The 24,971-nt window shown below is 25.9% G+C and overlaps 1 protein-coding gene across 5 annotated transcripts in view; it reads right to left on the bottom strand.

Annotated features, from left to right (window-relative positions):
- Positions 1-24,971, bottom strand: part of LOC126903303 (cell adhesion molecule Dscam2) — a 64,886-nt gene that overhangs the window by 13,414 nt on the left and 26,501 nt on the right. For all 5 annotated transcript variants that reach the window (XM_050681431.1, XM_050681432.1, XM_050681430.1 and 2 more), the window contains exons 2-10: positions 15,255-15,593; positions 13,475-13,642; positions 12,864-13,010; positions 12,098-12,411; positions 5,609-5,852; positions 4,966-5,110; positions 4,224-4,375; positions 3,794-3,904; positions 3,556-3,720 (exon numbers count right to left, since the gene is read on the bottom strand). In XM_050681431.1, coding sequence (XP_050537388.1) covers positions 3,556-3,720; positions 3,794-3,904; positions 4,224-4,375; positions 4,966-5,110; positions 5,609-5,852; positions 12,098-12,411; positions 12,864-13,010; positions 13,475-13,642; positions 15,255-15,593 — 1,785 coding nt within the window. The remainder of the gene's footprint in view (positions 1-3,555; positions 3,721-3,793; positions 3,905-4,223; positions 4,376-4,965; positions 5,111-5,608; positions 5,853-12,097; positions 12,412-12,863; positions 13,011-13,474; positions 13,643-15,254; positions 15,594-24,971) is intronic.

Below are 24,971 nucleotides of genomic sequence, written 5' to 3'. Positions count from 1 at the left end.
CATGGCAAGAGGGATGAAATGGGAGATGTTATACGAGACACTGCAATTTTAACTGCTTTCTTCTCTAAATTACTTGCAGGATAACGGTGCTAACTAGAACCCACATAATTTTCATATCTACCAACCTGATATGAGTAATGATAAGATTTTAACAAGAACTTGGTTATTGTCCTCTGCTGCTGTCACAGGGTAAGCGGCCCAATTATATTAGGTGCGGCTTACGTTTTAATAATTATTTTAATCGTTTTACACGAACATAAATTTCACAGTAAAATAGGCACTATTAGAAAAATGTATTTTTTTAAATACTATTGACATAAGAACTATTTATGTGTTTTTTAATAGTACAAATAAATTTCGATGAAGCAATAACGCAACTTTATTTTATTAATACTTTACTTCAATAAATAATACTTATGTTTTTTATCAAGTTGAAACTTGAATTTATGTAAACACGCAATTTGAGGATTTGCACTTCATCAAAATTAATAAACAATTTATTAGTAACATATTATCACTGTAATGACTAATATATAATAAATAATTTGTTTTCATTTTTTTAGCTTTTCTACTAATATACTTGTTTGGAATTTTCTGGTAAATAATTAAATGATAGTGAAGTACAGTATACAAAAATTAAACATGATTAGATTCTTTTTAAAATTACAATTCCGGTTTTATTAACACTTTGCTGAAAAAAAATTTGTAAGCTAAATTTAAAATGTGTAAAATCTGTCTAAAGTTTTGAGATATTGAGTACAATTTGAAAATTTGAAAATTGTTTTTCGTTGAATAATTAATATGTGACTCTTGTTTATAAATGAGAATAAATTTTCTTCAAATAATAAATAATCGAACAAACGATTTTTACTATTAAATAGTTGATATATATTCTCTACTAATTATTTCTATTAAATTAATAAATGTACTTTACTAACAATATACTAATATACATACTTGAATCATTAATTCTTAAGGATTAATTTTTTTAGAAGGTACAATTGATTTGCAGGTAAATTAAGTTTGAAAAATTAAAAGATAATAATTATGTATCCATTTGTTTAAAATTATTTCATTTCTACTCAGTAGTATTTTGATCGCAAAAATAATTGTTAAATTAATTTTTGTGAAATCGAATTAAATAAGAAATTCATTGTTAACAATATTTGTTGTCTTATACGAACTAAATGTAACCATAACGAGTTGACGATTTTACTCAAACTTTTTTAATCACGAAAAGTCCAAGTCTATATATATATAAAATAAGTCAGAATCGTTAATAATATAGAGAAAGGTTTAAGACAGTCACGGCGACTTTTGTATAAATATATAACGTTTTTTCTTGCCGTTTGAAGAAATTTTCATGTGTTCCCGGAAAAGGCGGTTCAGATTATTTGGAGCAGTTCTTTTCTCCAGGGAATGAACGAAAACAGCTATTTGCATTTAACACGCAAAATCTTACATACAGTCAACAGGTAAACGTACTTAAAATTCACGGCACACCGAATATTTGAACGGTCTAGGGAAGCAATTTGTTTTTCCATTAGTGATTTTGCCTGATCAAGCACTATTGCTTTATGTACATCGGAGAGAAATAAAAGAAAACTAGCAATATCTATATAAGTTTTAAATATACTTAAAGGTCATATGGTTGGACTAATCATTAACTTAACACTTTAGGGCCCGTGATTAAATGTCCTAAGAAACATTTAAAAATGCCCTTAAAAACTCCTAAAATTGCCTAACAAAAATTCCTCAATATTTAAGTTTTAAAGAAAAATCACATTTAAATATAAATATATGTACTATAAAATTACATTAAAATAAAAAAAAAACTCTATTAAAATGCATTAAAACAAAAAATTGTACTACAAAATTAAAAAAAAAAAAATGTATTTATTGACTTGATTTTGTAATAAAAGTATTATTAATAGTTCAAAATATATTTTAAATTTCAAAAATACTATATTTCAAACACAATTTTTTGATTGGCATGATTAGAACAAAATATTAGGCAAGTCTAATCTAACTTATTTCTTCCTTAATATAATTTTTTTTTTTATATAAAAGTAATTTTTATCATTTTTGGAAGTTCAGGCTACCGACACCAACCAGATAGGGCCTATGAATATTTACATAACATATAACAAAGATTACATATTAAATATGTATGATACCTAATACTACTAAAAAAAAGTAATTTTTGCATAAATAAGCTAGTAAAAAAATTTAAAATGATTCAAAAACAAGAAAAATTCTTATACGACCGAAAAATTTAAAAAAATGTAAAATAGTTTCATTTTTGAATTCTCCATTACTTAAATCGAATTTTGTGCTTGAACAGTCCAAGATAATCCTAAAAAAAGGCTATACACATTGAAATCGGAGCTATTTTGAAGACTTATAACTTTATATTGACTTATAAGTCGAAAAAAATTTATTTGGTTATGTTTCTACGAGGAAAATAAAATAGTCTAGATAAGTAACTACTCCTCGTGGCAAATATTACCGTTATGCTTTAAACGGTAATAAGTAAAGTTCAACTCCATTCTTTACTAACAAACACTGGTAACGGAAATTACTATAAATACCAGTAGACTTAACATAAAATCTCAATGTCACGGTTTTTCAATAGATGTCTCGACTTGAAAATACTTCTTCAATTAAATTGCAAAAACTTGTTCGAAAATTAAACTATACTATAAGTTCAATTAAAAATGTTGTAACCAATGAAATCGCATTGAATGTCAATTTAAAAAATATGTTGATCAAATAATATAATATCATATCTGCTATTATGTTGAATACATTATATTCTAGAGCATAATTTTAACTAATACTAAATAATATAATAATGGTCATCAAGATGTTATACATGTATAACGCAATAATATAAACTTAATTTTTGAAAAATATTTATAGTATTTTTGTATCCTGCTGGAACTTATTGGTATACTGTCGAAGGAAGCAATGTGAGTATTGTGTTTTTTTAATTTTATTTATCCATGCAGGACATCTTTGAAAAAAAGAATACATCTCTGTGTAGGTAATTTAAAGCCTCCGGTACAGAGTATTCCCAGAAGATTCTAAACGTGAAGGGTAAAATATACAAAGAGAACATGTCTATGTCAAATAATATAGACAATCGACTAAGATGGGTTTATTTAAGTTTCGTTTTCTTTTAAAGGCGAAGTAGTGTCGAATTCTATTACTTTTGATAACTGTGGCTGACACAGGATTTTCGAATTATCGCTTCAAGTACATACAAATACACATGAACATTTTCTCTGGTCTAAAAAAAAAAACCTGAATTCTACCTCATGAAGTTTTGTTCCGTTTTCTTTCTTTTTTTTCCAATCATGGTTTATACCTTTTTTTCTTCGTGTTAATAATATAAACCTAAAACCTCTATTCAAACTACTCTCACAGTTATCGTTATTCTTCTCAATTATTCTTAGGTCACAACTAAGGGCTCCTTGAACGGCACTGCCGAAGTGCAGCTATATACTGTATAGAATATATTTGTTACTAAACATTAAAATTTTCTCGACTTACCGATCACGTCTACAGTGGTCGTTCTTTTAGCAGAATGTCCTTGTTTGTTGTTGGCTATGCACGTGTATGAACCAGCATCTATGCCTTTTTGCACGGAGAGTATTGTAAGTACACCCAGCGTTAAGTCTGTTTTCTGTCTTAAGTCCTCGGGCAGCTCTTTTCCGTCTTCACGAGTGTCGGAATTCAGGTACAAATACATGATTATAATTTAACATTAAAATATTTTTAGTTTTCTTACCTTTCTCCCATCGGATTTCATTTATAGGATATCCAGCAACTGGGCATTTAATTTTCAGGTTTTCTCCAGCTACTGCCGTAATTTTGGACATAGATCTTACAAATGGATCGCCTGTAAATAAGTTGAATTGTGCGCTTAATTTGTTAATTATAACTGATCATTCACACACTAGCGATAAAAACTTAATGTTATTATGCTTGAAACAAGTTAGTCATCTTTAAGTACTATACTATATTATAATGAAAAAGAAAAATTGATGGCATTCACTGTTCACCATTAGTTATTGTATATAAGTTAACATGAAATTTAAGGACATTGTAACCTTAGTCGCGGAGTTATTATAGTTAGGCATAATGATATCGTATTACCTCGAAATTCATTGTTGCTAGCGTATATTATATTATAAAGTATAATCTTAATTGAAACTAACCGTAGATATTGAGTCTAGCTGAATGAGAAGTAGATCCAGCACGATTTGTGGAACTACATGTATATTCTCCTCCATCTTCAACTGACACTTGAGTAATATTAAGATGGCTAACTATATCACCATGTAACGTCACGTATTGACCAATCACGTACCTAAATATGTTTTAAAAATTTGTAATTTTATAATTCATACAATCAGTAACATTTAAAAACGTAAAAATTCATTTTATTTTAACAAAGTGTAATATACTTGATATGTTAAAAAATAATAATAACAATAAAGAATTTACCATTATCTGTATTTGACAGACGTAAATTGTGATTGATAAGTATTTTAGTAATATTATGTAAAATATGAATAGTCACATGTAAAATATGTCATTATCTTTTGCTTACTATTATTCATCACTGAGGTATACTTATTTTTTATGGATTATTCGCGTGTAAAATGTATGTAAAATTTTACACGACCAGTTGATTCTTTTAGAAGTGTATTTAACCGAATAAAAGAATTCACTATTCGCTATTTTGTAAAGATTTATTTCTTTGAAATATTTCCCATGTATTTGAATAAAATATCAGTATGAGGTACAGAACTGAAGAGAGTAATAAAATACTACATTATTATGATTTTTATTTATATTTATATTTATATAAAGTTATATTTGTATTCGGCTTAGATATCAACTAACATAATTATCAAAAATTTTAATGAGATATTAGTAAAAAAATACATTTCATACCTAGGATGATCTGGCAATTTAAAACCATCTAAAAACCACGTCATGGAAGGTGTAGGATTTCCAGATGCACTGCATTTTAGAGACACGGTAGGTCCTGGTTGTAAAGTCTGTTCAATAAAAGTGTATTCCATAATAGGTGGAGCATCTATTTGTAATAAATTCATAATTAAAACTTTACTTATAGAATTTTAATAGTGAAAAAAAAAATAGTAAATTAAACAGTATATTTAATTTAATTCTCAGCTACGTATCAATATATATAATATTTATTGTAATATAGAAATATTTTTGAGGTAGAGGAATACCAAAAAGAGATGGAGAGATGCTATTGAATGCGATATGTGGACAGCTGATGTGAGCGTAGATGATGTGGGAGATTGTGTCAAGTGGAAGTTTAGGATTAGGGTGGCCGACTTCAAGTAGTTGGGATTAATGCGAGGAAGAAGAAGAAGAAGACATTGAAATATTTTTAGGAGGATATTAATTAAGCATTCCCGGCATTTTATTTTAATGGTACCTATGGATGTAGTATGAAAGTTTATTGAGTAAAAATTCATTTATTGAATAAGCATAAGAAATAATAAAAAAAATTTTAATAGTATTGATTAAATGTTTATGATACTTATAAAAAATTGAATCTTACCTCCTAGGTATACCGTGGCTGCACTTTGAGCTGTTTCTCCGTCATTTCTGTGTACTAAACACTGGTATATACCACAATCTGACCGGCTTATTGAAATTAACTTAAGTACGTCTCTTTGAGCTCCTCCTGCCACAACGCGCCCGTCTTTATACCACGTAATAGAATGTGATCCATCGTTCGAAGATGTTAGGCATCGCAATTCAGCTTGACCATTTAAGCTCACTGTTACTGAAGCTGGACTAATCTATAAACATTAATATACGTATTATTATTATAAAAATTGCTAATTCGTATTCTATTAAATTGTAGGACAAGTTTTTTATTTGTTATTATTTGATTTTTCCTAAATTGTATGTTAAATAATTTATCACTAAAAAAAAAAAAAAAAAACGAAACTTGTCCTCTTAACTTCAAAAATCAATGTTGTAATTTTATAAAAAAATATCTTTTTCTTCTTCTTTCCTCGCCTTAATCCCAACTACTTGGGGTTGGCCACCTTTATACTAAACTTACACTTGACACGATATCCTACATCATCTACGCTCACATTAGCTGTCCGCATATCACATTCAATAGCATCTCTCCATCTTTTTTTTGGTCATCCTCTACCTCTTCTTCCTTCAACATTTATTTCTATAACTGTTCTTACAGCTTCCAATTCTTCTCTCCTCATAACATGACCAAACCATCTAAGTGTATTTTATCCACGATTGACGCTATACTAATACTCCCTCTTATATGCTCGTTCCTTATCCTATCTTCTCTAGTCACTCCACTTATCCATCTAAGCATTCTCATCTCTGCTACACTTATTCTTTGCTCTACTTTCTTATCAACCGCCCAACACTTTGAACTATACATCATAGCTGGCTTCACTACAGTCTTGTAGAATTTACCTTTCAGTCTCATTAAAATTCTTTTATCGTATAAGACGCCGCACTTAATCCTGTATCTTATATCCTCGTCAATATTTAAACTTTTCTATTAGTTGCCTCACACAAAATACTGGCTCCATTGCTGACTCTTTTCAGGTATAAATCCAAATTGGTTTTTAGATACCAATGTCTCATTTTTTATTTTATTATCTATTACCTTTTCCCAAATTTTCAATACTATGACTCATAAGCTTTATGCCTCTATAATTTCCATACTCCTGTATGTCATCTTTACCTTTGAATATCAGCACCACAATACTATTCCTCCATTCATTTGGAATTTTCCCTTTTAATAAGATTTTATTTAAAAGTTCCATCGATTACCTTATGTCAACATTGCCTAATATATTCTATACTACTACTGGTTCTACTGCTTTATTCTTTTTCATTGATGCCACAGCCTCCCAAACCTCTTTCTCACTTATAAAAACATATAATTCTGTTTATTTAATTCTTATAAATTAGAGGTTTTCAACTTTTTTATTTAAATCAATATAAATTGCTTCAGTAGAGAACCCATGTTTTGAAATATTTAAAAACGTAATTAAAAAGTACAATTTTAATAAACAAGCATTTTTGATACGTATTTTAGAATTTTTAAATACCAGGATGTTGTTGGCATATTATAGAATAACTACTTATTCTCTAGAGTCCTATAGTTGTTAACCGAGATTTGTGTGTACGCTATCATTAATGTCAGTATCAATTCGTATCAACAATTTACAGACATTTCCTTTGGGAGAACTATAGTTCATTTTATGTGTGCAATCATTATACGAGAAGTGATCATTTTACTTTTAAATTATTTAAACATAAATCTCAAACTAAAAACATTTAAAAATCAAGCGCATCCTGGATGTTTTTAGATGAGTTAAATTTGTTTAAACAGAATTTATTTTATTTGAAAATTGTACCAAAGAAAAAAAAGAAACCACACTCTTATTTTATTCAATATCGTCGATTTCTGTGTATTCCTCGCTACAATATGATAAAAGTATAAAAGGGTGGCGCTAGATTTTTTGTGGCAAATATTTAAGAGCGATTCTCAATATTGTTTTATTGAAAAAAGAATCTTATCTTTTGGTCATCAACAGAGTTTGTGAGGCGTCTTACTAGGATATTCATCAAATATCTATAGCACCTAAAAGCATACTTTTTAAAAATTAATTTCATATATTAAGTTGATATTATAATTATTACACTTCTGGGTTTTGACAATTGTACAATTTTTAGGACGTCTGACATGTTGAAGTAAGAATTAATTTGTCGTTAAGAACGAATTATACATAAATCTATGCATAGGTAGTTATATACAGTTAAACATTGTCTACCTAACTTTGCTATGACCAACAGTGTTATGACCCAAGGGTAATGATTAATTTAAGCACTGAACTAACAATATAATTTATACATACCTGACATTGTTTCCGTGCATAGTAATTTTCAGGAGTGTTTGTTGAATTTAATTTGTTACTCAATTTAGGTTCCCGCGTATACACAAGTGTTGTACTTTCATACAAATTAATAATTTAATAATAATGCAGACAATTTTTATTGATAAATTTATTTATTTTTAAATATAAATTTAAGAAATATATTAATTCAATTAACGTATTATATTAATGTCGATTGAATAGATGTTTAATGATATTTTTGATAGATTTACTTTTAAAACAATTTATTCATGCCAGTGAATCCATAATTTATCGAGTGTGAAAAATTAAGAAAATTAAATTTTACTAATTTTAAGGATTTGAGTTTTACATTACGCTTATAATTTTCAGTTTTATTGACAAAATTTATAGCAAAGTGTGCTAAGAATAAAAAGTTAGCTTAGAAATGGAAAAATGGTAGAGGGAAATGATTGATTTGTTCTATATGATTGATGATATTGTTGACTAAAAGCGATTTAGAGACTATTGAATTGTTACTCAAACTTTATTATATATACTGATTGTGCATGAAAATTTAATCATTATACATTTAAATGTTAAAATATTTCATTTATAGTAACTGAAATACATATGATAAATGTATTTTACTTGCAGAATATCAAATATATTTTTATTTTACAATTATAATTTGGATTAAAAAAGGATAAACTATTGATAAGAAAATAGAGAAAAATATTGTATTGTATTATAAAAAAACGAGAAAAACCTAAAAGATCGATATTAGTCCAAGTAGAAATAACATAAATACAATAATCACCATCAGCAGTCATTAAACGTCGAGATATATAATAACATTTTAATTAAACTTGAAAGTGTTGGTTGGATTGGTAATTTGTACGGTTTTAGCAAACTTAAATCGTAGGACATGTTTAAATCATAACAAATCCACTAATTTTGAATTCGTAAAATGACAGTTAAAAATAAATGTGGCTGTTTCTATTTTATTTATCGTTAACCCTTAAGAAGTAATAATTTTTTTTTAATTAAGTAAACTAAATCAGAATTAATACTTCTAATCAGTGTACAAAAATATAGTTGGAATTTCATAAGTTATAAATAAATTTGTACTTTGGATAAAAAAGGACCTATCTACAAGAATGTAAAACATTTTTTTTTTCAAATAATTAATATAGAATTCCTAAGTATGTTAGAACCATGATTTAAGTTTTCTATAGTAGAATGAGAATATTTTAATATTTTGACTAAGATGACATTACCAACATACTAGTTTTTCTACAGTAATTATTTGAAAGTAGAATTTTCTATTAGTATTATTGTAGATATTAGCCTTTTTAAATAAAAGATACAAATAAAAATATAAGTTTTATAAAAAAAAAAATTTTATTTTAATAATTTTATAGAATAAATCTTTTTTTGAAATAAAAATATTGTTCGTAATAATAGAATATGTTTTGTCACTAGCGATAGAGTATAATTAGTAGTTCTATAACCTAAGCTGTTTAAATTAAGTTTTTGTAAAATAAATGATAGACTTAAAATCAATCTAACAATTAATTTTGGTTAATATTATAGAGTATTTATTTAGGTGTATTAATTGATTAATACATATTATTTATTAAATGATTCAGCATTCTAGCTAATATAAAAATAAAAATTAAGATGTTAAATACATTTTTTTTGAAAGGTTTTAATTTTGTTCTTTAAGTTTAAAAATCTAATAGTTTAGTTTTTAAATAGCTTAAAGTGATTATTTTTTAAAAGTGAGTTTCTAAAAAGTTTTTAGACTGTAACAAAAAGTTAACAGAAAAAAAAAATTACACATCTGGGTCCAAAATTCGGCTTTTGTCAAATTATTCCTCTAAAATATATTTTAGAATAGAAAATATAATTTCAATAGATATAATGTTTAAGAATATTTTAAATGATTTAATAGTAACTCAGAAATTAATAATAAAGAATATATTATCAAATACTTTTCAAAAATAATCCTATAACATTTTTTGCCATCATTATGTAGTAGGATTATTATAATAATTAACAATTTATTGTAATGGTATTTTATGTGAAAATCTAACCTCTTCTAAGGAAAGTATTTTATATTTATTTTTAAATTAAAAAGAAGGCTACATTAAAATTTGTCCTAACTTCAAATTATAGAGACAGAGGTATTTTATAGAAGAAACGACAATTCTATAGTTAATTGTAATAATTAAGTTTTATAAGTAAATGGTATTGTTTATTATTATTATTTCTTTAAATATAATAATACACGTAATAATAATAAAGTTCAGTATTTAAATTACAGCGAATTACAGTGAGGTAAAGATAAATATAAACAAGCAAATGAGTTCAAAGGTGACCACTGAAGTGCTCTAGTTATTACTCATTCTCTCAAATGTCCTATAAAGATAACTTGAAAGGGATGAAGTATAGTAAAATTTTAATACTGCTGAACATTGAGAACAGCGAAGGTGAAGCATTCAACTGTATTACTCGGTAAATCCTTTGAACCATTCACTTCTATTATTATCACTATATAATGCCGCAATGACCGTATACAGGCGTTTAATGTATTCTAACAGATTCGGAATTATTGCCACACTCGCTTGTGGATAATATTTCCATTCGAATAACTGAAATACAAAAAGCTAGTAACTATGGTTACCTAGTGGCGTGACCATGAGCGGCCGATCTCCTTGTTTCGACCTAAAGGATCGTCCGAATTTCAAACGTAATTAACTTCGGATGTCAGTTTAACACATTCCCCACTTACCGGCCGGAAGTTAAATGACCGTAAAAGGGACCTAATATTGTTGGTCTTGTTTATATTTGCTGACACCTCGTACCCCTCTAAATTGCTTTTGTACACTCTTCATTCTTTTCCCTTAAATCATCGTCACGATCAATGGATAAATTCCTTATTTTGTCTGCATAAATGAATAAAATAACTTCAGTAATTGAGATCAATCGAATCGTTGATTCAAATGATTATTTCCTTTACTTAATTGTAACCAGTTGTGTAACTAGGATTTTATTACTCTTTAACATCGAACCAAAATTTAAGTATTATTATTTTTTTTTTAAGGGATTTTCTTCTGAATAATTGTATAAATATTTGCAATTAAGTAACTCATAACTAGGTGACATTTTTATTTTACTTTGATATTTAAATCTTTTATTTAAAAAAATTTCGTAGCTATTCAATTATCATTAGTTTTGATTATTTAAATATTGTAAAATCCACAGCTTTTATTTTAAATCAAATTATACTAGGAAGTACCTAATTTTTACTAAAAATACAATTGAAATTACACTTTTAGAAAAAAAATTGGTTTATTGGCACGTAATAAGAAATATTTTCGAGAGAATCAGAAAATTTTCAATAATTTTACAACTTTTTGTAAATTCTTCTAAAAGTTACATTTTTGGTCAAATATTTAGAAGCCTCATAAGTTTGGGAAGAAGTTTATGCCTTATAACCTAGAAATACACCCTTGATGGTTTAGTAGTCGTATCAATATCATTCTTCTAATAGTGTTCAAATGCTGATTTTAACTATAAAAGTTATGATTGTTAGTATAACTATGAATAGTGACGTATCCAGAATGTATAATAGTTAAGCTCTCCTATAATATCTAAATAAATCTAAATTTTATGTAAAAAATATTAAAAAAAAGTCACTATTTTTTTTTTTAATAGACTCTTCTCCATTTAAAAAATTCTGGTTAGATCACTCACTATGAATTAGATGGTTGAAATATCAATATTGAATAATATGTAACGTCATTTAGAAGTAATAGTTAATAAGTTTATGGACTCATTTTTTGGATAACTTGAGATTTATTTGCATTTAATTATTTTATTATTATGTTAAGGACGTGATATTATTAAAATATTTAACATAATGTAAATTTATATAAATGTATAGTCCTATATAAAAGTATATTTGTGTACGTATGCGTTTAAACGCAACGAATTAACTACATCAACTATTTAAACAACTTTTTCTTTTTAATAACAAGTAAATAATTTTATATGATTGAAAATATTAGTATTATTAACCAAAATAGTAATAATTTAACTTATTTATAGTTTTAATAACTTATTTAATTTAACCACGGTAGCATCAAGTTACTCACTTGAGTCCTAAGAGGTACTTTTACGTCCAATCCTGTATCTGCTTTAGTTTCCCCAGCTTCGTTTGAAGCCACACAGCGATAATTTCCTGCATCTTCTGACCTAACCGCTTCAATCGCTAGTACTTGGCCGAGTACTCTAAGGCCCAAACCGGTTTCTAAAAGTTCTGGTTCTAATGTATCTGATATTCGATACCATTTAAAGTGAGGATGAGGGCAGCCGATGGTGATACAAGTCAGCACAGCTTCTTCGCCTTGAGCTACCCTAATAGAATTTTTGGGTGATACTATCTCAACTATTTCGTTACCAGCAGCTTCTGTAAATTAAAATAATACGTTAGTACTTTGAAGATTTTGCAAATACTTGGTTGGCATAAAAAAGTCGTGTTAATACGATTGAGATTTTTTAGAAGTAAGACGTATCTAAAAATTCATTTTTATCATTATCAACCACAGAGGTGGTGACGTTAGTCGGTGTCGGGACGCCTAGCGCTTTTGTGTGCCTATCCAACCGTATAATCTAGAGATCTCCATGGTTACTAGTGACGGGTTTCACAAATTTTCAGGAAAGGGTTACAATGTTATTATTTTGGTTTTCGGGTCACGTAGTAATAATAATTACAGTAACCGAAGGTTTACGTTTAGCCGTCAGATGGATTCTCATCAAGTTTATATCCTTTTTTTCATCCTTAATTTACTACCCCCGTAAGAATTACTTACCAGACCATGACATATTCCATTTGCGTTGACTCTTTTACTAAATACTCACCATGTACGGCTATGTTAGCTGGTGTACTAGTAGTTAATTTCCTCGTAAGCATGTGTACCATTTGACATGTATACGATGAAAATTGATCACTAAATTCCAAATTGTGCACAAGAAGTTCCCCTGTGTGCATTGCGTGGTATTTTCCATCTATAAAAAAGTATAAAAATAATTTTTTCCTTATAATCATTTAATTTTTTAATTTTTAGAAGTTTTAAACTTGACATGAATTAGATGAGTACATCATTATTGAACAAAAATATATACATACACAGAATGTCCCACGAGATTGGTTGGTGTACACTCGTGTACTTTTTTATGTGAATTAGTCAAAACATCGCGGGACATCGTATATATATACATATTTAATATGATTTAATATTTTTTGCAATCTATTGTTTATTGGATGGAATTTTTAAACATTTACGTTTATTTGCTATCACTTGTTTATAATTGTTAGACTCTCATCTCGTTTAATAAACCTGTGTGGTTTTAAACTTCTAGTAGAGCATTAGAAATATTAGACATTTTTATGACACAAGTAAAGCTTATTAAGTAAGTGCAATGTATGTTTTCATATAATTATTAATTATTTCGATTGAGATTCTTTTAACCTCCTTGTAACGACGGATAAATGTAAAAGCCAGGTTCTTGTAACCACGACACGACTTTGACCAAGTCTTTCATGAACGTTGGAGCTATACATTCCAAAACTGCTGTACATCCTTTGGCTGATCCACCATTTACTACCCGTACTTCTAAATTATAATCTTGAGCAACAACTATAAAAAAAAAATAGTATTTTTTTATTTCAGTTTAATTAATATGGTTAAGTATTAGATAGTTATGCTTAATATAAGTTTTTTAATTTGTTTCATTTGTATTGTGTACTACATTATTACTTGAGTAAACAATGATATGTAGGCAACTAAATCAAATATCTAATTAATAAAATAATGCGCTGAGAGTGTTATTTAATTCCAATCAAACGTTGAATAAAAGCCGAAGAAAAATATTGCACTCATCGGCACGTATTAATATATAGAAAATTAAAGGCTATTGAAAATAAACTCAAAATTAATTAATTAATTTTTAATTTAATTTATAAATAGGTACGTTTGTCGTATTTGTATATTAAATAAAGTAAAGTATTATATTCAATTTGAGAAATACCAAAGAAATTCAATCTGAGAATTAGACAAAACCTCAGTCTGCACAGTTCATAATAAATTTTATCATTGTATTATGTAATTTATAAGATTATTATTTGAAATATAATCCAAATGTCTTGAAATATTGAAACTACACCATTTTATCACTGATTTTTTACATGATAGGGTCATAAACCTACAAAGAAAAAAATATAAAATATGTATTAATTTATCTAATTGATAAAAAAAGACAATCATTATACAAAAAATAATTTAAAATGTTTTCGTTAACGAAAATTATAAAATTTACAGATTATTTTATGTCAATTAATTAATTTAAATCAAATTAATTTTCTTTTAGAAATAACACATAATAGCACCTTAGTACTTTTAAATTATTTCCTCGGTAATAATGTTGCTTACTATCACAAAATACTAAAATTTTTTCTCATGAAATATTTTTTTCTAAAATAAAGTCCAACAGCTACTGTCAGTAGAACTAGTTTGTTCCACATGTAATAAACGAGTCAAATAAAATTAAGCCATATGAATTTATTTAATTTAAAAATTTAAGTTTAATTTTCTATTTATTAACTTTGCATAAAAAACTACATTCAGTTAAAATTAAGATACAATTGTAGTTTAGAAGAGATTAAACTTAATTATATATTTTTTATTAGTTCTATTCTAGTTTATATTATTGATGTTGTAGCTTTGGTGTATTATACAAGTGTAATTTGGTTAATTTAATTATTAAAGTTTTCTTAGTCAATGTGCAACCAATGATGTAATTAGAGAATATTCAACTTTCAAAATGGAAGTAATTTGAATTATACATTTTTGACCTATATTTTTTTGGTTTATCAAGGTTATCTTAGGTAATTTTTCAAAAAAAAAAATCTCTCTTGAAAAAAAATTATGGTTACATTCACTATAATTCATAGTTTCAACTTAAAGATAAGCATAAAAACACAATAGTGACGATATTTATATCTATGTATTTATTATTTGATGAAATCCATCTAAAAATATCCCTTTTATTTTCAAAACTGTTAATAACTTGATTATAAAATTAAAAATCATTACGTATTCATTTGCAAAAAGGCCTATGTATTTTTCAAAATGATAATTTAAGCTCTTCGAAATATATAGTCAGAAATTAAAATAAAATAACTTATTATTAATATATGTAATATGCATAAATTTCTAAATTTTAATACTTTAAAATTCTACATTTATTTACCCGCTCTAACGTGAATATCTCTACTGACAATAGCACCGACTTCATTTGTTGCTAAACAACGGTATACGGTGTTATGAACGTCTTGTCTGTACATTGCAGGTGAAAACGGCAATAAAGCAAGTGTGCCGTTTGATAAGTCTTGTCTTAAACTTGGAATATCTGTCAACGGGTTCCCATCCGCTGTTAACCATCGGACGTGTGGAGCTGGATGTCCTGCCGCAGTGCAGTCAATCCACGCGCCAGTTGTGTTGGAAAATTCAAACTTCCCTGGAGGTTCTAGTAAAAATGATGGGCCAGTGATGTCTGTTGTTATGGATGATGGAATAAAGCTTGTCATTACTGCAAAAAATGTCAAGAAAAACTTAATTTGAAATTTCGACCTTATTTAGTATAAGCAATTATATTTTAATAAAATTACTTAATAATAAATAAACTTGCTATATTTAATATAAATATAGCAAGTTTTGTAACTGAGAATAACTATAAAATTAGAAACATTTATTTCTAAAATTTTAATGATTAATTTTATGTTCTATAATTTACATAAATATTTCTAATTTTCAATATTCATTAGTTGGATAATTTTTTATCGATGCATGTGTAGGCAAACGTATTTGGGATATACACTGATGTAGCAAATATGCCTATACATAGCGCCGGTTTAAAATTTTCATAATTTCTATTGTATACAGCAACATTGTTGTTACCCTTAACAGCAAGAATTTCAGTCGGTAGTTTGAAAGTATAACGAAAATTATGTTTATAAAATTCATTAAATATCATTATTATGAATTATTATAAGTGTTCTTAATATACTGTATTTGTCCAATATTAAAAATTTATCATTGAGTCACCAAAGTAGTTAGATTGTTTAGTAAAATATTTAAGTTTATTAAGCTGTTTGTTCTATACAATTTCACTACCGAATTTTTTACCAAAATATATTGCTCTAAACATGAAAATAATTACTTTCTTTAGGTCTATATTTTTTGGTTGATTTTGTGTTATAAATTTGCAATAAAGATATTAAATCACTATTTGTAATAAAATTGTGTAAAAATAAAATCAAATAAAAAAGTAGTTGAAAAATATGTCGATTTGATATGACTGATGATATTTTTTCAACCGGTAACCAAAGTTATTCACGCACAAAACGTCAATATTTGTTTTGGGAAAGTTATTTTTTTTTATTGCAAAAAAAAAAATAGATCTCAAACGTGACATTTTCATCCAATATATTGTGAAATATAAAAGTGCATGTTGGTAATTGAAGTTGATATTATTAAGTTGATGAAATATTCGAAATGTTAGAAATAAGCTGACTTTTAAATAAAACTGATCAAAATTAATTTTCTTTCAAAATTATTAAATTGCATTGAGAATTTTTAAATATTTTTTCATTTTTTATTTTTTTTTAAGATAAAAATATAACAGTTTAAAAGTATATGAGTCTAATATTTTTATGTTTAATTTTTTTAAATAAATTCATTTTATATATTATTTAATTACTTTTAAAAAAGGACAAAGAGTGATAATTTTATTTGCATTATTGTTATTGAGTGAAAAAATAAAAATAGATGACCAATTTATGGGTCATCTTAAAAAAATAAAATATCACACATTGGTTTATTTTAATTTTAGATTTTAAATTATTATTTGTTTTGAGGACTTTTGGAATCAATAAATATTTGTTTTTATTGTATAGATTTTAAACATCAATATCATATCATAATCCTAATTTTGGTTTTATACAAGAAATTTCCATTAGAAAGATACACTATTTTTTTACTTTATTAATATTTTAGTATTTGTTATTCTACATTAAGTTAATTATTATTTAATGTTCATTATATAAAAATAAAATTACAAGTTGAATAAAAATAAAAGTTCATTATTATTAGTATTTGGATTTTAAGTATGTAAATTTATATAAATAAATAATAATAAAGGTAAGGTAATTTAAATAAAAACGTAACATAGTCATAGTTAAAACAAGTGTAAATAATATCTGATAGTAAATAACATCACTATTAATAATATTTTTTTTACATCCGATTTCATATCAAAGCTAAAATTTTCTTTGCTGATAAGATCGACTAGATTAAAATTGGGTTATTTTAAAGTATTAATTATGAGAATCAGACTAGAAAGAGTTGAGAATTTTCATGTACATACATAAAAATACACTAGCGTATTTTACCATAAAGTACATAATTTAAAAACGTATCTTTAATAAAAATATGTATATATTTAGAAATAGTAATTCTCACAAATTTTAACTTTAATTATATTATGCTTGTATTATATTTTATTTTTTTTACGTCTTTACATAGAACTGAATCATTTTTTTACGGTAAACAATTAGTATTTAAGAAATTTAAACACTAGTACTAAAAATGTAAAGTACACTGCAAAATGTATATTTAAATATGTACATTTAAAGAATAATACTGATTGATGTTCTTTTATCATTGATTTACACTTAGTATTAACTATGAGATATAAATTATAGTAAAAGGAGTAACTGACCTTATAATAAAAGAAATTTGCGTAACAATAATAATATCAATTAATTTTTTTTTAATGATTTAAAAACACTTTTGTCTTAGTCCATTGCAGGTTTCAGTGTAACATAAAATTTAATTGCACAAGTATATAATATATACTGTACATAGGGTAAATTAAAATTAAAATGTTTTTCAAGCCAAGAGTTTTGTTTATTGTACTATTTTAGTATTCAATAAATCACTTTAGAATACATAGCAATGTATTCTAACCTATACCTAAGTATAAGTGTAGTTTATTTGGCGTGAAAATAATTATATGCATTCCTAATTTATAAAATATGTTTAATTGTATCTTTTACTATATAAAGTACTTCTGGTCTGCATTCATATACGCATAGATAATGACGCATCACCAATTTTTTTTTGTGATTTTACACTTTATTCATGGTGAGTGTTAAAGTTTATTGAACTATTATTAGTAACTTATAACAGTTTTTGCACACCCAATATTTTGACTAAATATGCGCCTTTGTCTCTTTTTAACGTCGACATTAAAAGTGCTAGCATAATATTAATATATTAAAGTACACTTTTAAAAGAGTTATATTTGTAAAAAACGTAAATTTATCAATAGAGAAATTATTAACGAAATGAAATACTAAATTATGTTGCTTTCTTTTTAACTAGTGTTCTTATTTTTTAATATACCATTATAATGTTATCTTACCTTGTAAATCAATACCTTTTATTTTTTTCAATAGGTCAAAATATTGTTGGAAAATTTTGTGGTAGACTAGTTATTGTAATATCAAACATGAATAAGAGCATTAGGAGGTAGATGAGGTAAGTAAATTGTTATATACGACATTTCTACTATATTTTATTCTATTTCATTAACTACAATTCAAAAAATACTTAAACGAAGTTGTTTAAGACTAGTTGAAATTATATATAAAAAAAATACTTAATTAATTAATTATCTTAAATTTTTTCACTTATATTAAACCCAAGTATACTTAAAAAAAATGATGTAAAAACCAAATATTTTAATTAATTATGAATAAGTCTCGCTGCAATATTCATTATTAAAAATTGTGTAAAATGGCGACAAAATCGATCAGATGACGTCATTAAGCATACATACGTATATTTTTTTGGAGGGATATCAGTATGTATTTAGCATTGATGATGATAACATATTAATATTATAAATATTTAGCTAATCATAGACGATTAAATACATAACTATGTTTTATATTGTAAAATTTGTTTATTGGCAATTATAGTTAATTAAGTAAACAAAAAGAAATATAGTGGTCAGGTTTAAGGAGCACTTAAGAAATATTAAAAATCAAGATGTTGAGAAATCTCCAGTGTCTGAACATTTATTGACACATAATCACTCCATTAAAATCTAAAACTAATTAAAAACATAAATAATTAAAAGAGCTTAATATTAGGGAGGCAATAGAAATATTTAAAAATAAAAACGATTTAATTAATGGGATCTGAAAAATTCATTAGTAAACTTGTGTAAACTGGAAATATGTGATAATATTACTTAGTGATAACGTCACTAGGTGATAAGGTCACTAGGAGTTTTTTCTAGTCAAGGTGTCAGTATGTGTTTAACGTTGATAATGGTAACATTGTTTCCGGAATACGTATCCCCGACTTTTCAGTAATTTTTTGTGACTTTTGAGTTTAATATTATTAATATTTTTTAGTTTTTAAATTAATAATATTTTTAATATAGTTTTAATTTTACTTAATTAATTAGCCACAAGTGATCAATTTTTATTACATAAATATAGTTAATTTCATTATTTTTAATTAATATTTAAAAATAAAATTAGCTTTAACTAATAAATAACTTTTATTTTATTACTAAATCTTGAAATAAAATGTTTTAATAAAAATAATACATAATAATACATAATACGTTTAATTATGTAAAAATTATAATTCTTGTGAAAGCAGAAGTGCTTCCTAAAACTAAGTAAACATTTTTACTATATTACGAACAATTAAGTTGTGTATAATAAATAGATCCCTCTGTTATGTTAATATTTTTTGCGAAAAATTCTAAGTGTCAGATAAGCTTGGCAAATTTTATAGGGAAACGAACTCCTTTATTATAAAGTATAAATGAGTTTGTTATAAACGATACTTTTTATGACCAAAAATAGAAAACCTCTTGACATCATCTTACATAAATAAGTATTGTTTAGAGAACGATTTATTCATATGCATAACACAATATTTTGGATGATAAATATAAAACTCACTAAGGAATTCAAATAAATTCGTAGTACTCATAAAAACAATAATTAATATTTCTTAATAAATTTTTTTTTATAATTCTACTCATTCATCTCTCATATATTCTTACTTACATTAAAACATTGAACATACCTACATTATATGTATATATTTTGATCTAATAATCATTTTGTTGTAATTTTTTTTTATTAACGATATTGACATTATTAGGCTATGTTAATATGATAATTTTATTATTTATCTTTTTATAAAAAAAAAAAAAGTTAAAATACGATGTTTTGTATTCTAAATTTTTTCAAACTTCAAAATAGATATTTTTTAACATTTTACTGAAAAAAATTTAAATGGGTCAATAAATACATAAGCATTGCAGTTGTCTTATGAATTTTTTGAGTAACGAGCAATTAAATAGTTAGAGTGGACACTGGTTTTCAACTCTCATTAAACCGACTTTTTTCAACGATATGTCAAATGATAACATATCCAAGATATCGCTTTAAAAAAATTTCCTTGTTCCTTGTAAATGGAAGAATCTCTAAAAAATTTCAATTTTAATTAAATTTTATCCACGACCTCTTGCTTTGAGATTATTAATTAGTAAAATTGGATTATTTTTAAGAAATTAAATTTTTTCTTAATTAATTCTGTTGAGCTTTGAATCAAAATGACTTCATTAATCTTTCGTTTAAAAGAAAGTAATACTTTTATGGTTTATTGAGATGTATTGAAAACCAGTTATTGATATTAATTAGAGATTTTTAAATTTCATAACTATTTAGAATATATTTTTTTAATAATGACACATATTCTATTTATTGTTTTTAATAGTTTAACCATTTTTTATCATTATAATTCGAAAATAATATATTTATGGATAAACAAATAAATAATTATATTTTATATTTTTTTTAAGAAAACGATATCTTTTCATGATTACTGTGTATACATATGATGATAGTGTGTATACATTACAAACATGGCATTAATACTATGATAAGAAATTAGATAAGGCAATTATTACTTATCACTCTCATTCAAAAGTATATTGAAAAGATATCGTTTTCTTCTGTCCTTTTCTCAATACGTATTTCAATGTTTATAACCGTAAAATAGTACATGAAAATTCAAATTTTTACAAACTTCAAAACGCTACAGAATATTTACTACTGAATATTAATAAGATATTTTTTTACTAAAATTTTTCTTAAATTCTACTCTACAAAATAGCTATCTTAGATTTTTTTTTTACATTTTATTTAAAATTTTAAAATAATTAATATTTTTAATAAAATGTAAAAAAATTAATTATTGAGATATAGCTATAGACCTAACGTATAAATATTATTTAAAAAAAAAATCAACCTTAAATATTAACTGGATCAAAAGTTATTTAAGTTGTCAGTGAGTGGTGGGCCACCCTGTATATATATATATATTTATTTATATATTACATTTATAAATCATAAAACTTGTAATCAGGATATAAATAGGGAAATAGGAGATCATGTAAGTTTTGGAATAATCCATCAATTTTTTAAAATTAAACAGTATCTACAGATTTGCATCGAAGCGTTTTTTATGATAGTTATTTTAATCACTGTCAGATATCATTATATTTGATCCAACTATGCCACATTACCACTGCGCTGAATTTTTTTTTTTGCAATTTTCCTATAGTATCAAATGTTAGTCCATATTATGTTAACTACGGAAGTAAACACTTATTACGTTATTTACTGGTAACAGTACGCGATTTCTTTTCCATGGATAATAATAACGTTTAACGCACTATTTACAGAAATGATTATCTCTAATTTTTATTACAATAGTTATAGACATTATCGTATGTCCACAACGGGTGTTTCGTGGTTAGCCAAGTTAAAAGTGATAACAGTTATTAATTTGTGTGATTATATCATTGTAATCATATTATTATAGGATATTCCTTGTTAGGATATTTGATAATAAATGCACTTATTCACTATTATCCACGTATAAATTTAAGACTTATTACGTAGTATTCTGTAATTGTCATGAAGGCGATAAATAAAATCAGTGTGTGCTTGACTCTCCGCCGTGCTGGTCCGGAGCGTTGAGTGATCGATTGTTTTGTTAGTTTAATCGAATAATGTTTAATTGTCATATTAATTAATTATAATTATATTTACAAAAAGTACTTTTAATGTGTAGTTGTATAATTTTTGTTATTAATATTTTACACTACAATTAACTTATTTAATTAAAAATTCAAATGTGTCAGACAATGTTTTTACAATTTTTCGAATAATCTTAATTATACTACTGTTTGTTTATTCATGTCAATTACGAATGCTTATTCAAATATAAATAATTTTCATTGAAAAGAAATCGCGTACTGTTACTATATGTCAATAACGTAATCAGTGTTTACTTCCGTACAAAACATAATATGGACTAACATTTGATACCATAGGAAAATTGTAAAAAAAAAAATCAAAATTTAACAAACTTTAAAATACTGTACAAACGTAACTATTAAATTATAATAAGAGTTTTTGGTACCAACATTTTTATTTTAAACTTATCTATAAAATGGCTATCTTCGAATCTTAAAAAGAATTTTAATAAAAAAATTAATTTTTAAAATATTTTTTGTAATTACGAAAAATAACACAAAACATATGTGTGGCCGATTTGGTAGTGTTTGAACGTACTGCCTCGGGTTCGAAACTCGGTTACAGGCAGCATCATTTGTCGAGCAAAAGATCAGTTCATGATTAAGAAAATCTCCCCTTTGGGTGGTCGTTATAGCCTTTAATGAGCCTAAAAGCTGGACAAAAAAAAAATTTAATAGAATAGAACTTTAAAAAAGTGTTAACTTTTGCTATTTAAAATTGTTTAATAATACGTAATAGTGTTTACATTTAAATTTTCTGTGTGATATTTCATACGGGAATTATTAAGTGTGAAATTAATACTGTAAATAGAAGATGAAAAACTTGAATTTTTATTTTGGTTCCTGTCATAATCAAAAATTAAAAAAAAAAGTTGTTTAACTTTTATTATATATTAGTTAAGACGTTTTTTTTCCAATATCCTTACAAGTATAAAAATGTTTCGTATACTTTAAAAATATTTTGTTATTTTAAATATATTAAATTAACATAATCTAAAATATTTAAAACTTAATATTATGTTCTATATAGTTAATATAATGTTACACATACTGTTATCAGTATGTAGAAAAAAATAATAATAACTGTGTAACACAATAAACTATTTTGTCAATATTATCTTTATGTAATGAGTCATATAGGTAGTCCGATTGTCTCTAACACAAGCATAGCTTTTTCAGNATAGGTAGTCCGATTGTCTCTAACACAAGCATAGCTTTTTCAGAGGTTAAAAGTAATAAAAAGTAATAATTAAATTACTAATAATATTTCTTTTAGTAGAAATCGGTATCAAATTTAAAAAATAAATAGTTTATAATAAATAGTCGTATAATTATTGATGTATGTCTTTGAAGTTTATGTTTTGGATAAAGCTCTTAATATTTGTCTTTTAAAAACTTATTAATTTTTGATATTAATTCACGAATGGAACATTGATTCAAAAAAGAATAACAGCAATATATTTAAATATTATTTATTCTTTATATATTTTTATGTCTCATTAACTATTTGTGACACGACTTACGTCTTAATAATTTAGTCGACACTGGTTTTGATGTTAGACATCCGTGGGCCGTCTATTATTCACAAGTAACAACAGATAGTTTTAAAAAGAGCCAAAAAGACGAACACGATTAATTAGAATATTCGCATAATATCGCGGCACTTTCGGCATGGTCCTCGTACGTTAAAAAGTTAGCAGCGATGATGGCGACGGTGTGCGGTTAAGTGGAACCTGTGGGCACACAACCTCGACGTCATCATTTTGACGACGGGAAGAAGACTGTACGTATCATTTGCGGCAGGTCACCGTCGGCCGTGCGGCACTTGCTGTATCGTCACCGTCAACGCGGTGTAAGTCAGTCAAATCACCAAATTACAAACTATCAGACGGCTGATAAAGGTGGCGCGGGGCACAGTGTGTCACGACGAGGGACCGTATCATTTTTTATAATAACACATCATATATATATATAGAATTTTATAAATGTAAATTATTGAGTCCCTAATAGGTGAAGTTTAAAATTCAAATTTTCNGTCCCTAATAGGTGAAGTTTAAAATTCAAATTTTCCTTTAATAAATTTATTTGTCAATTAAATAATTATTTTCTAGGTGGATAGATTTTTTTTCCTGATGAAATATCTCTTGGTATCTGAAGTACACATTTTCATTGAAAGTATTTAAAACTTGTAAGTGTATTAACTTTTTTTTGTTGTTATCATGGACATTCGTCCTTGTTATACGAATACTGGATAGAATGAAAAGGAAGGGCTTGACAACTGTGTGGACTGTTGAAGGGTCGTGATTTCCCGGGGGACTATTCATTCACAATATTCATGTCGTCGTCATCGTTCTCATCACCAAGTCCTCTCTCAAACAAAACACAAAGCTTAATGATGTTGGAACAGCGTTACTTGTACTCTTACAAAATATGTGTTTACAGATTTCTTATCTCAACTATATAGCTATAGAGTAATAAACGTAAAAAAATTTATCCGACACTACAGTTTTTTTATGACTGATAATATTATTGTCACATATCCAAGATTTGTTTGCAATCTCTATCCGATAAATATCTCAAAGCCTTTTTATAGAAATGAATGAGTTCATATCAACTTTTCATTGAAGGCCTTTTGGGAATTAATCTAATTATTTTATATGAAAGGAACTTGAAGAGACAAAAATCCATATTTATTATACAGTTTATATATATATATATTATACATCTTTATATAAATGAATTCAAAAATTAAACAGAGAATTTTCTATTTTT

Source organism: Daktulosphaira vitifoliae, unplaced genomic scaffold, assembly GCF_025091365.1.
Source record: "Daktulosphaira vitifoliae isolate Bord-2020 unplaced genomic scaffold, ASM2509136v1 Scaffold_3, whole genome shotgun sequence".
Classification (NCBI taxonomy): domain Eukaryota; kingdom Metazoa; phylum Arthropoda; class Insecta; order Hemiptera; family Phylloxeridae; genus Daktulosphaira; species Daktulosphaira vitifoliae.
The sequence above is the reverse complement of the archived record's forward strand: the minus strand, read 5'-3'. Positions and strand labels throughout refer to the sequence as shown.